This window comes from Monodelphis domestica, chromosome 2 (assembly GCF_027887165.1).
Source record: "Monodelphis domestica isolate mMonDom1 chromosome 2, mMonDom1.pri, whole genome shotgun sequence".
Lineage (NCBI taxonomy): Eukaryota > Metazoa > Chordata > Mammalia > Didelphimorphia > Didelphidae > Monodelphis > Monodelphis domestica.
This window is the reverse complement of record NC_077228.1, coordinates 529752425-529765203: the sequence shown is the minus strand read 5'-3', so window position 1 is coordinate 529765203 and position 12779 is coordinate 529752425. Positions and strand designations below refer to the sequence as shown.

At 48.3% G+C, this 12779-nt stretch overlaps 1 protein-coding gene across 5 annotated transcripts in view; it reads left to right on the top strand.

Moving 5' to 3' along the window:
• The window catches only part of ECE2 (endothelin converting enzyme 2), a 48002-nt gene that overhangs the window by 32914 nt on the left and 2309 nt on the right, over positions 1 to 12779 (top strand). For all 5 annotated transcript variants that reach the window (XM_007486180.3, XM_056819902.1, XM_007486172.3 and 2 more), the window contains 11 exons: positions 5671 to 5859; positions 6438 to 6580; positions 7210 to 7324; positions 7837 to 7947; positions 8092 to 8190; positions 10055 to 10132; positions 10846 to 10949; positions 11143 to 11253; positions 11392 to 11459; positions 12232 to 12422; positions 12592 to 12687. In XM_007486180.3, coding sequence (XP_007486242.2) covers positions 5671 to 5859; positions 6438 to 6580; positions 7210 to 7324; positions 7837 to 7947; positions 8092 to 8190; positions 10055 to 10132; positions 10846 to 10949; positions 11143 to 11253; positions 11392 to 11459; positions 12232 to 12422; positions 12592 to 12687 — 1305 coding nt within the window. The remainder of the gene's footprint in view (positions 1 to 5670; positions 5860 to 6437; positions 6581 to 7209; positions 7325 to 7836; positions 7948 to 8091; positions 8191 to 10054; positions 10133 to 10845; positions 10950 to 11142; positions 11254 to 11391; positions 11460 to 12231; positions 12423 to 12591; positions 12688 to 12779) is intronic.

Here is a 12779-nt window from a genome sequence, read left to right as displayed (position 1 = left end):
TCCCTGAACCCTTTGAAATCTGCTCTCCCACAATTTTGGGTTATACCCAACTTTCCTGATTTTCTACATCACAACCTTTTAATGGGGTAGCATTCCTGCCCCCCCTGCCCAAGGTTCTCACTGTTTTCACCTCAACAAACTTTCCAGTAATTAGTTATTCTTTTGTTGAGAATCAGATATAAAATAGAATTCTACCCCATCTCAATGGTTCCTTCTCTTTTGAAGGATAAAACTATCGTTTAATTCTTCTTTAAAGTCAAGAAATTAGGGGCAACTGGGTAGCTCAGTGGATTGAGAGCCAGGCCTAGGGTCCAAATCTGACTTCAGACCCTTCCTAGCTGGGTGACCCTGGCCGAGTCACTTAACCCCCATTACCTAGCCCTTACCACTCTTCTGCCTTGGAACTAATACATAGTACTGATTCAAAGAAGGAAAGTGAGGGTTTAAAAAAAGTCAAGAAATTATTGTCTGTTCCGCATTAGGCAGAAAGTTCCATTATCTGGATAACTGAAGGCTCCCCTGTGGGTGGCAATGCAAATACAGTGCTGGGCCTGGAGGCCAGGAAGACCTGAATACAAATTTAACTTCAGATACATATTAGCTAAAATACCTTGTACAAATCACTTAATCTTCATTTGCAGTATATAAATTCTAGGGCAACTAGGTGGTGCCATGGAGCATAGAGCACCAGGCCTGTGATCAGGAAGATTTATCTTTATCAATTCAAATTTGCCCTCAGATACTTACTAGCTATGTGACTGGGCAAGTCACTTAATCCTGTTTGCCTCAGTTTTCTCATCTGTAAAATGAGCTGGAGAAGGAAATGGCAAGTCAGTCCAGTATCTTAGCTGAGAAACCCCCAAACAAGGTCATGAGGTCTTGAGGATGATGGAAACAACTTATCAGCAACAACAGATAAACACCAGCTATTATGATTATGACATCCATACCTATATAAGCTAAATTTCTGATCAACTCTTTATTTCCTCTTTCCTTCCAGATGGTCTCTAATAGTCTAATAACATTTCTTCTGATTCTCTTTCATTGATCGTCACCCAAATGCTTTCGGCTTTCTTGTCATAACTTCTGAATTTCCTCACATGATTCTTTCTTCTTCTCCTCCTCTTCCTCTTCTCCTCCTCCTTTTCCTTCTTCTTTTCCTTCTATTCTTCCTCCTCCTCCTCCTTTTCCTTCCTCTTTTCTTCTTCCCCTTCCTCCTTCTCCTTCTCTTCCTCTTCTCCTCCTCCTTTTCCTTCTTCTTTTCCTTCTATTCTTCCTCCTCCTCCTCCTTTTCCTTCTCCTTTTCCTTCCTCTTTTCTTCTTCCCCTTCCTCCTTCTCCTCCTCCTCCTCCTTTTCCTTCCTCATATCTCCTTCATAAACCTTGCTCCTGGGCTCCCCAAACCCTTTTGCTTATCTTAATACTATTGAATAAAGTATCACCATCCATAGTCATATTCTATTCATGCCTTTCATCTGACCAGTCCCAGAGATATCTCTGAGACCACATTTGCTTCTCTGTAGTAGGGTCTCCTCTTTCTTTTGATTGTTGCCCAAACATTTGAGGGCTTAGCTTCTATTTCTGATTGATTTCTGGGATTTTTTTCTCAGGCCAACTTCTGGGTGTCTACCTGCATTCATTGTAGCTATTATCTAAGTTTGGTGGCTATATATAAAAGGATTTGGGGCAAAGCAAGAAGGAAACAATGAGGGATTAGCCAGTAGTAAGGAAGGGCAGTCCATTTTATGGTGATGGAAGAAATGGGAGAGATAAGATTTGTAGTGTGTTGAGGTAGCAAAGTGTATGGGAAGGTTCTTTAGAATCTGGCCAACCTAGACCAGTTTATCATAATGCAATTCCCTTCCCTGGAGCGCAAGGCCTGATTGAGTTTTTAGGCTTTGTTTCCCCAGCCTAGCATACCTTTGGAGCAAGAAAATGCTAAATAAGTGCTTAGGAATGAATATTTGGCCCAGATTTCTTTGTTCAGCACTAAGTACCAGGTCCAGTGAAATCAAAAAGAGCCTCCCTACCCTCCAGAAGCATACAGGTGAATCTGTGCAAAATATATACAAAATAAATAGAGCCCTCCAGAGGGGTAGACACCAGGAGCCAACTGGATCCAGGAAAGCTTGTGCTTGAGCTGAATTTTGAAGGAAACAAGAGTTTAAGATACAAAAGTGGGAGGGGGCCTGATCTAGGCAGAAGGTCTGAGATGGGGAATGGAGTGTCTTGTGAGGAACAGGCAGAAGGCTAGTTTGGCTGGAGTCTGGGTGGGAGGGAGAGGTTGGAAAGGTAGAATGAGACCCAGGTGGGAAGGACGTTAGATGCTAAGCAGAAGTTCTTATTTGGTCCCAGAGGCCATAAGAAGGCCCTGAATCTTCTTGAGTTGGGGATGGTCAGTGGCCCAGGGTTCAGGAGGAGATGGGACGGACAAGTTAGTCTTGGGGAGGAAGGAAGATAAATGTCTGTGGCAGGATTTGAGGCAGAAGAGGAGGTCACAGAGAAGAATACATAGAAATCTTGATTAGCGAAGAGATGAGGAGCAAGAGATGTTTTCGGGGAGAACGGAAAGAAGAGAGCTCTGAATGGATGGCTTCGATCTTCTCAACAAAATGGCTTATGTGAAGAAGGAAGGGGCAGAGATAGGAGGGAGAATTTGAGGAAGGTGGTTGATTAGAAAAGTCAACACAAGATGACTGAAAGGTTTGCTAAAAAGTAAAGGGTTTAGATTTCAAAGGCTCTTAGAGATCATCTTAGAGAGGCACAATCCACCTGGATCTGGAAACAGGAAGGCCTAAAGAGCCATTTAAGCTTGGTGGGCCTCAGTTTCTTCATCTGTAAGATGAGGCCCCTAGACACCTTCCAGCTCTAATCTAACTAGTCTAACTATTTTACAAATTAGGAAATTGAGACCTGGATAGGTGACACAATATATCTAAGGTCACATTGCTAGAAAATGAGGGTTTCCTCACTTTAGCTTTGGGAGCTCTTACATTTAGTGGCCAAGCCTTTCCAAGTGCGTAACTATATAGTCTCTCAGAGGACTCACTGGGGGAAAAAAGGCAAAGGAAGGCCCACAAGATTTAGGTTGTCCAACTCAAGATTTGTTGAAGGATATGCTGAAGCTCTCACGAAGGCCTTGGAGGGCTGGAGATGGGAGTGAAATAGTTGACAGCTCCCAGTTGGTGTCAGAATCAAGATGGTGGGGTGGTGGTGGCAATTTGAAGGTTGGCTTCCCATATTTCCCTTTCCCCTTTCTGTCCAGGAAAAGATCCCTCTCTGACCTGTATGGTGGAGGCTCTCTCCTTTTCAGGGGGGTCACACAATTGATGGGGAGCTGCTGATTGCTCCCAGATTGACTCTGGGATCTTTGATTGCAGCCTGTAGAATGGGTTTTTATTATTCAGTTTGGTTCTATGAAAACAACATCCATTGGAGCCCAACACCTTTTCTATGAGGTCATTCGTGGGAGCAATGAGAGAACGACTCAACTGGTTTTAGGGGCTAATGCAAAAAGCATGAGCACTTACTACGTAGAGAGTATATATATCTGCTTGTGGGATGGGCATAAGAGTCCAGGGACTCTGAGTTCACAAGTTACCTGGCAAATGCCAAGAGAATGGCCTTGAGTTATCTATCATCTGAGTGAAGAATCTTAAGATCTTAGATGTGGGGGAAGCTGGGTGGCTCAGTGGATGGATTGAGAGCCAAGCCCAGAGATAGGAGGTCCTGGGTTCAAATCTGACCTCTACTTCTAGTTGTGTGACCCTGGGCAAGTCACTTGACCCCCATTGCCTAGCCCTTACCACTCTTCTGCCTTGGAGCCAATACACAGTATTGATTCTGAGACAGAAGGGAAGAGTTTCAAAAAAAGATCTCAGATGCTTATGGGTTTTTCCCTCTGGGATTGTACATGTGAAACCCTAATTCAGATTTCATAGGGCTGGAGCAATAAGCCTCCGACACACCGCAGTCCCAACAGGGGAATAGAGGCTTTACTTACAAATGCACTTAATCTTCAATATAGCTCTATCTTAGCACGGATATCTTCCCAGAGAGCTCAAAGTTAAATCAATATAGGCAGCCTCTAACCGCGTGGTTCATGAGTCCTCTTTGGTCAGAAAGCTGGGCCTCTCTTCTTGCCTCTGACATATACGGGGCTACGTGACTCTGGAGAAGTCCACCTCTCTCAGCCTCAGTTTCCTTGTCTGTAAAAGGAGGTCAGCTAATAATATCCACCTCCCACGTTTGTTGTGGTTATAAGGGTTAAATGAGTGTATGTGTATATATAAATATATGTCTACACTTTATGTATAGATATAGATACCCCTTTGCAAACCTTAAGTTACTTTTTTTTAAACCCTCACCTTCCCTCCTAGAATCAATACTAAATATTGACTCCAAGACAAGAGAGCAGTAAGGGCTCAACCCACTGAGTCACCTAGATATCCCCTCAACAAAATATTTTTAAGGGCACAATAATAACAATTACCTTTTAAAGGACTTTAAACAGGGCAGCTAGGTCTTTCAGTGGATTGAGAGTCAGTCCTGGGTTCAAATCTGGCCTTAGACACTTCCTAGCTGTGTGATCCTGGGCAAGTCACTTCACCCCCATTGCCTAGCCCTTACTGCTCTTCTGCCTTGGAACTGATATGCAGAATTGGTTCTAAGACAGAAGGTAAATTTATTTTTTAATGTTTTCCTGATGGCTTATTCTTCAGAACTGTATCACTTTCACACAATTGAATGCTCCCCTCTATCCATCCATCCATCCATCCATCCATAGACATTTCCCAAGCCCCTACTTTGATCCAGGCCCTGTGTACCAGGTTGAAGATACAAAAAGGAAAAAGAAAAAGTCCCTGCCCTCAAGGAACTTAAGTTCTATTCTATGGTGGGACCAGGAGAGTCTGGAGTAAGGAGAGTAAGGAGGACCCACTACAGGGAACGCCCACAGGAGGCAGTAGCAACTGGGAGACTCAGAAAGAGCTTCATCTGGGAGCCTGCCCTTGTGCTGGCCTTTGGAGGGAGACAAGAATTCTCTGTAGCAGAGGGGAGGAAGGAGGATGTTCCAGGCGGGGGACAGAGAACCTTCACAGAGGCTTCAGCATCATGAAAACATGGCCAGATGATGGCCATGGGAGGGAATGAACCCAGGCTGGGTTGCCCCAGGATTGAATGGAGCCTGGCAAGGCTGACAGGGTAAAAGAGCACGTTAGCCCCTGAGGGCTCCAGCTGGCAGAGGGGCCCATAGAGGAGAATGCAGAGACATCAGGAGGTGAGGCTCTTCAGCCCAGAACTGGAAGGGAATTCACTCCTCAAGCCCAAGGAAGTTTTGACTTTGCTCAAGGTTAAGGAGGAATAGTAGAGCTGGGATTGGAACTGAGCTCCTTGACTCAGGAGCCCATGCTCCTTCCTTAGAGTAACCAACAGGCCCAGAGAAGGCAGGGAACTTGCCCAAGGCTACACAGCTACAAAGTGGAAAAGCTCCAGCTCAAACCTGTGTCCTCTGCCTCTCCCCCTGAACCACACTGTCATCCCCCTGCTGATAGCAGAGCACTTTGGAAACAGAGATCAGGTTCTATGGCAAGGGGCATAGACAAGGGGAAGGAGGCCAGGAGGGTGTCCCCAGGGCCTCCTCCCACAGTGGGTCACTTGGGGACTGTGGCAGGTGCTCGAAGCATACTTGGACTACATGGTGGAACTGGGCACTCTGCTGGGGGGCCACCCTGACTCCACCAGGGAGCAGATGCAGCAGGTGATAGAGCTGGAGACAGAGCTGGCCAACATCACGGTGCCCCAGGACCAGAGGCGGGACGAGGAAAAAATCTACAATAAAATGAGCATCTCTGAGCTGCAGGTAGGTGAGCTGGAGGAGGTCTGAGCATTGAGGACTATGAGGAGGTGCAGAGGGGGAGAGGGCTCAGAGGGGCTCCCCAGTTATTCCCTCCTCCCCAGAGGTAGCAAGGATAATCTACAGCCTTCGGGTCAGCTCTCAGTTGCACCAACAGAATTTGGAGGCTCTGTGGGTAAGCCAAAGAGAACAGGCATTCCCCTGAGCCTGGAACTCAAGATTTAGGGGTCTCTGTTATCCTGATTTGCTTTGTCTCCTGCCCATCACAAAGGAAGTCTACCAGTCCCTTCTTCCCTGGCTGCTGCCTGGGCATGGAGGTGCTCTGAGGACAGAGCTTAGCAGGGGGGTGGCTGTGCCCTGAGGCAGTCCTGGGGGAGAGGAAGAGCATCACAGCTGTTTCTGTCCCTCTCCCTCCCCCCTCTGCAGTTCCTAAGCAACCAGATGCTGTTGTCATGGCAACAGGGCAGGATGTCAGGGCCTGCATCAGAAGCTGAAGGGCCTGGGTGAAGGACTTGGCCAGAGCTTAGTGTAGATGGAAAATATCCTTGACCTCATTCTCCCTCGGCTCTTCTCCTCGCTCCTAGGCCCTGGCCCCCTCAGTGGAGTGGCTGGATTTCCTATCTTTCGCCCTGTCGCCCCTGGAGCTGGGAGATGCAGAGCCCGTGGTGGTATATGGGACCGACTATTTGCAGCAGGTGTCAGAGCTCATCAGTCGCACAGAGAGAAGGTGGGGGGGAGGGGTGGCCCTCCCCAGGAGCAGGGATTGAGCATGTGTGTGTGAGGGGCTTCAGAGCGTGGCCAGGGGGTCATGCCTAAGCTTAGTGCAGAAGCTGACCACCCCGGTTTGGATTCAGAGAAAGCCTGGATTGTGTAGGCAAACCAGCCTGAGCTGCCTCTGAATGTGCCCTGCCCCACTCGCCTTCTTCCTCCCAAAGGCAGCAGCCAGGAATGGATGTCAGCACTTGGTGGGTGCCGTCCCCACTCCTCTCTGGCACTGATAGCCACCCCCTGCCTTGCTGGCATGTCCTTCTGGATGCATCTTGTGGCATCACTGTGCACGAATTCAGTCACATTCCTCTCTGCAGGCTGGAGTGACTCCTAAGAGCAAACGTTTATAGAACCCTCTACGTAGGTTGCCCTGTTTGATCCTCCCAACCCTTTCTGGAGGTACTAGAGGAATTATTATCCTTGTTTCACAGACAAGGAAACTGAGGCAGACAGGTTAAGTGACTTGCCCATCTAGTAGGTATGTGATGGAGGATCTGAACCCAGGCCTTCCTGAGTCCCAGCCCAGCCTTCTATCCATCACCCCAGCTGCCTCTCCTTCACTCTCCCTCCCCCTTTCTTGTTTGCCAGCATTCTGAACAATTACTTGGTTTGGAACCTTGTCCAGAAGACTGCTTCCAGCCTAGACAGGCGCTTTGAGGTGGCACAAGAGAAGCTGATGGAGACTCTCTATGGGACTAAGAAGGTAACAGTTGGGGTCTCCTAGTAGCTCCTGACCTCTAGGTCCCCAAAGCAAAGACATTAGGGGAGCCAGGAGACCTCAAGGAAATCTGATGAGGAGACATATGTGGATCAGACTGGTGAGGCCAGGATACTTTTGGGAGATCTGGCCAGGGGCCTCATGGCTGCCTCCGTGGCAAGGTTTAGAAGACACAACCCTAGACTCCCAGGGCAGGACTCCTGGATCTGGCATTGACTTCTGGGCAAATCCTTTTCTCTCTCTGGGCCTCCATTTCCTCCTCTGTAAAGTGAAGGGGCAGACTAGAAGGTCTCTGGGGGCCCATTTAACAATTCTGTCATCCTGTGCCCTTGGGAGAGGAGTCTAGGAGCATGTCTCCCCTTTGGGTGCCATAATCAGAGAGGCAGGAGTTGGTCAAGTCTTTCATAGAAGTCAGGTACTCTGCCCTAGAGATAGAGAAGGGAGTTTTTAGCCTGGAGAATAAGGCTGGATAAGGATTGTTTCTTTTCCCCCTCTAGTCTTGTACACCCCGCTGGCAGACCTGTATCTCCAACACTGATGATGCTCTTGGTTTTGCCTTGGGATCCCTTTTTGTGAAAGCCATGTTTGACCGTGAGAGCAAGGAGATTGTGAGTGTCTGGTCCTTTGGCCCATCCACATCCTTGGGGCTTAGCAGGCCTTGGTCAGACTCCCTGGGGTAAAGATGGGAAAGGAAAGGGGCCCAGGGGCCTGGATTCCTCCTCATTTTTTCCTTTCCTCTCTCTCCTCCATAGGCAGAGGGGATGATCAGTGAAATAAGGACTGCCTTTGAAGAGGCCCTGGGACAGTTGGTTTGGATGGATGAGAGGACACGGCAAGCAGCCAAAGAGAAAGTAAGGGGCAGCTGGGGATGGAGAGGAACCCTGAGGCTGAGGAGGATGTATGGAGAGGGGAGAGAGCAAGTTGCCCAATGGGATGTGCCTGAGGCATCTCAAGCTGTCCAAAAGAGAACTCATTGTTTTTCCTCAAAATCAATTCCTCATCCAAACTTCCCTCTTTCTGTGGAGGTTTCTACCATCCTTCTGGTACTCTAGATTCCAAGCTCAAGTCATTGAAAACTCTTCCTTTTCCCTCACTGCCCACATCGAATTCTCTGCCATTTCTCAACAACTGTCTCTCCTCAGCATCTCTCATTCATCTCCAATGGAGTCCTCATCACCCCAGATGATTACATGGGCTTCCTAATTGGCTTTCCTCACTCCAGTCCCTGCCCTCTCCTGTCTGTCACCCATACAGTTGTCAAATCGCTCTTGGTGCTTTTCTACCAGTCTGGTCGGGCTACCCTCTTCAAGAAGTTTCAGTGGATCCTAATTGCTTCTTGACATACAAACTCATCAATCTGGCATCCAAAGCCCTTTGCAGTCTTTCTCTAGCCTATCTATCCCATCTGATGGGATACATTTCCTTCCTTCCTTCCTTCCTTCCTTCCTTCCTTCCTTCCTTCCTTCCTTCCTTCCTTCCTTCCTTCCTTCCTTCCTTCCTTCCTTCCTTCCTTCCTTCCTTCCTTCCTTCCTTCCTTCCTTCCTTCCTTCCTTCCTTCCTTCCTTCCTTCCTTCCTTCCTTCTTTCCTTCCTTCCTTCCTTCCTTCCTTCCTTCCTTCCTTCCTTCCTTCCTTCCTTTCTTCCTTCCTTCCTTCCTTCCTTCCTCCCTTCCTTCCTTCCTTCCTTCCTTCCTTCCTTCCTTCCTTCCTTCCTTCCTCCCTCCCTCCCTCCCTCCCTCCCTCCCTCCCTTCCTTCCTTCCTTCCTTCCTTCCTTCCTTCCTTCCTTCCTTCCTTTCCTTCCTTCCTTCCTTCCTTCCTTCCTTCCTTCCTTCCTTCCTTCCTTCCTTCCTTCCTTCCTTCCTTCCTTCCTTCCTTCCTTCCTTCCTTCCTTCCTTCCTTCCTTCCTTCCTTCCTTCCCTCCTTCCTTCCCTCCTTCCTTCCCTCCTTCCTTCCTCCCTCCCTCCCTTCCTTCCTCCCTCCCTCCCTCCCTTCCTTCCTTCCTTCCTTCCTTCCTTCCTTCCTTCCTTCCTTCCTTCCTTCCTTCCTTCCTTCCTTCCTTCCTTCCTTCCTTCCTTCCTTCCTTCCTTCCTTCCTTCCTTCCTTCCTTCCTTCCTTCCTTCCTTCCTTCCTTCCTTCCTTCCTTCCTTCCTTCCTTCCTTCCTTCCTTCCTGCCTGCCTGCCTCCCTCCCTCTCTTTCTTTTTTTAAACTCTTACTTTCTTTTTTCTTTTCTTTTTTTTTAAACTTTTACCTTCCATCTTAGAATCAATACTGTGTGTTGGTTCTGAGGCAAAAGAGTGGTAAGAACTAGGCAATGAGGGTCAAGTGACTTGCCCAGGGACACAGCTAGGAAGTATCTGAGGCCAGATTTGACCCCAGGATCTCCCATCTCTGGGCCTGGCTCTCCATCCACTGAGCCAACTAGCTGCTCCCTAAAGTCTTACTTTCTGTCTTAGAATCAACTCTATGTATTGGTTCTAAGGCAGAAGAGTGATATGGCCTAGGCAACTGAGGTTAAGTGACTTGCCAAGAGTCTCAATGCTAGGAAGTGTCTGAGGCCAGATTGACGGTAGGCCCTTCCATCTTCGGGCTTGGTTCTCTATCCACTGATACACTGCTTTTCACAAATGCTATTCCATCTAGACTGTTTGTTGAATGTGTGGATGACCAAATGATTGCTCATAGAATTCAGGTCCCTTAGAATTCTTGTCTCTCCAGGCTGATGCCATCTATGACATGATTGGCTTTCCTGACTTTATCTTGGATCCCAAAGAACTGGATGATGTTTACGATGGTGTGAGTATCCGCACGTCTCCCTATCCTGCAATCATCTTTGATCACTGAGTCAGGATCCTAGGTATCCCCCAGTCCTTGAGGAAGAGCTTCAGTTTGGGCAGGGGAAGGTACCCATGACATCTGTCATAGTAAGAAATGGGGTCCGTAGATAGTGTTTTAGACAGATACAAGAAAGTAAGATAGTCCCTGGCCTCAGGAAGCCTACATTCTAATAGTGGAAGACAAGACACAAAGGGGAGAAGAGCTGGAGATAGAAAAACAAAGCCCAAAGAGCCCCTGCCCTCGTGGAGCTTGGAAGCTATGGGCAGAAAACAACAGGTACATAGACAAGTAAATACAGAACATATCCAAAAATCAACCCCAGCTACTTTGGGAAGGCTCCATCCCCAAAGAGTTCCTTTAGTGCTTAGTATGTGCTGACCTGCTGGGGAGAGATAGATGAAAACCAGAGTCCGTCCTCAAGGAGCTTATGTTCAGCTGGGTGGCATAATGTGTACACATGATTAAGTGAAAAAGGAAAAGCAACAGAGTAATAACACCTGTGGGAATCAGGAAAAGCCTCTTGTAGGAGGTCCATTGGCCAAGCCTTGAGGGGAGCCGGGGATTCCGAGAGGCCTGGGCGAGATGGAAGGGCGTTTCTCAGGCACGGCCAAGGCAAAGAAATGGGAAATTGGAGCTCGTGCCTGGGGCTCTTTTTCTTCTTTACCTCCTAGTATGAAGTTTCAGAAGATTCTTTCTTCCAGAACATGTTGAATTTGTACAACTTTTCTGCCAAGGTGATGGCTGACCAACTTCGCAAGCCTCCCAATCGGGACCAGTGAGAGTGGAGGGGTCTTCTCAACCTTTGGGCTCTGAGAAGATGGAGAGGGACTTGGCTTTGGGGCTGGGAGTTGGGCTGGTTGAGGGCATGCGGGACGGATCTCAAGTCTGGGTGTGGGAATGGCCCAGCGGGTCCAAACCATTATGGTTCTGCCCAACTGAAATGAATCCTCCTCTACCTTCCCGTACAGGTGGAGCATGACCCCACAGACGGTGAACGCCTACTATCTTCCGACCAAGAACGAGATTGTCTTCCCCGCTGGCATTCTGCAGGCCCCCTTCTATGCCCGAAGCCACCCCAAGTGAGCCTAGGGACGGGGATGGGAGCATTGGATAAAAGCATGGGAGAGGGCATGGAGGAGAGGAGGCTGGCAGCAGGGCCTCTTGGGCCCAGGAGCAGGACTTGAGCTCCTCATGGGCCATCTGTTGGTCTTGTTCAGGGCCTTGAACTTTGGAGGCATCGGCGTGGTGATGGGTCATGAGCTGACACATGCCTTTGATGACCAAGGTAGGAACCCAAGGGCGTCACTGGCTGGCCTGTCCTACCTATTGTTATACCCCCGCACTTTCATGGGCAGAAGACTTAGCCTAGCTTGGCACTCTTGTTCTGTCCCTCTCATTTCTTAGGGCAGATGAGACCTGGTCCCTTGCCTTCTTTTTTTTCTGTCTTGCCTTAGTGGATAGAGTTGGATTGGGGGTCAGAAAGACATGGGTCTAATCCCTATTCTGACCCATTCTAGCTCTGTGAAACTGAGTAGGACCCTTGGTGCCCCAAGCACCTCTCAGATGATTATCTACAGAGCAGGTGCTGAGGTGCAGGTGAGAGAAAGAATTGCCACACTGGAAGTTCCCTAAACAAATGAAATTACAAATCCAACTGAAAAATCTTAGAAACTATTAAACCCTAAACAGCTATATAACCAACTAGCTTAGAGTGCCTGGCCCATAGTAAGTGATTAATAAATGATTGTTTGACTTGAATTATTCGGGTTTAGCGACTTCCAGTTAATATGCCATGATTTTCTCCTATTTGTTGAATATTTAAAATGCTTCTAATTTTGTTATTACTAGGATGTTCTATGAACATCTGAACAGAAAACTCTTTTAAAAATGTGAACTTCTTATATTAATTTCCCAGCAATGGAATCATTGGTTCAAGGGGTGCGAGGGTTTTTGCAACTCCTGCTGGGCACTGCCAGATCCTTCTCTGTAAAAGATTCTGCAGATTTGCAATGCTACCAACAATGAATGTGTATCTGTTTATGTCTGAAACTGATCAGGAAGGGAGTATGACAAAGAGGGGAACCTCCGACCTTGGTGGCAGAATGAATCCCTGGCCGCATTTCAGAACCACACAGCTTGTATGGAGGAGCAGTATGGACGGTACCAGGTCAACGGTGAGCGGCTCAATGGACGGCAGACATTAGGCGAGAACATTGCCGACAACGGGGGTCTCAAGGCTGCTTATAATGTGAGTGAGGGGTCCTTCTTGCTGCAGCCAGGCCTTCTGCTCTGCACATCCCTCTCTGGGGGGAGAGGCAAGAGAAGCCAGGCAAGCCTGGTAGGTGGGGAAGGGATGCCCCAGAGGGATGGAGAGGCAAAGGTCACGCTGGGCATGGTTGTGCTGTGCTTGGTCCTAGGCTTACCAAATGTGGCTGAGGAAGCACGGGGAGGAGCAGCACCTCCCAGCTGTGGGATTCACTAACCACCAGCTCTTCTTTGTGGGATTTGCCCAGGTACAGTCACCTCAGGGGCAGGATTCCACCCCAGGCCCTCCCTCTCTACCGCCCTCTGCCCTATGTCACGCTCGGAGTAGAGAGAAAGAAGA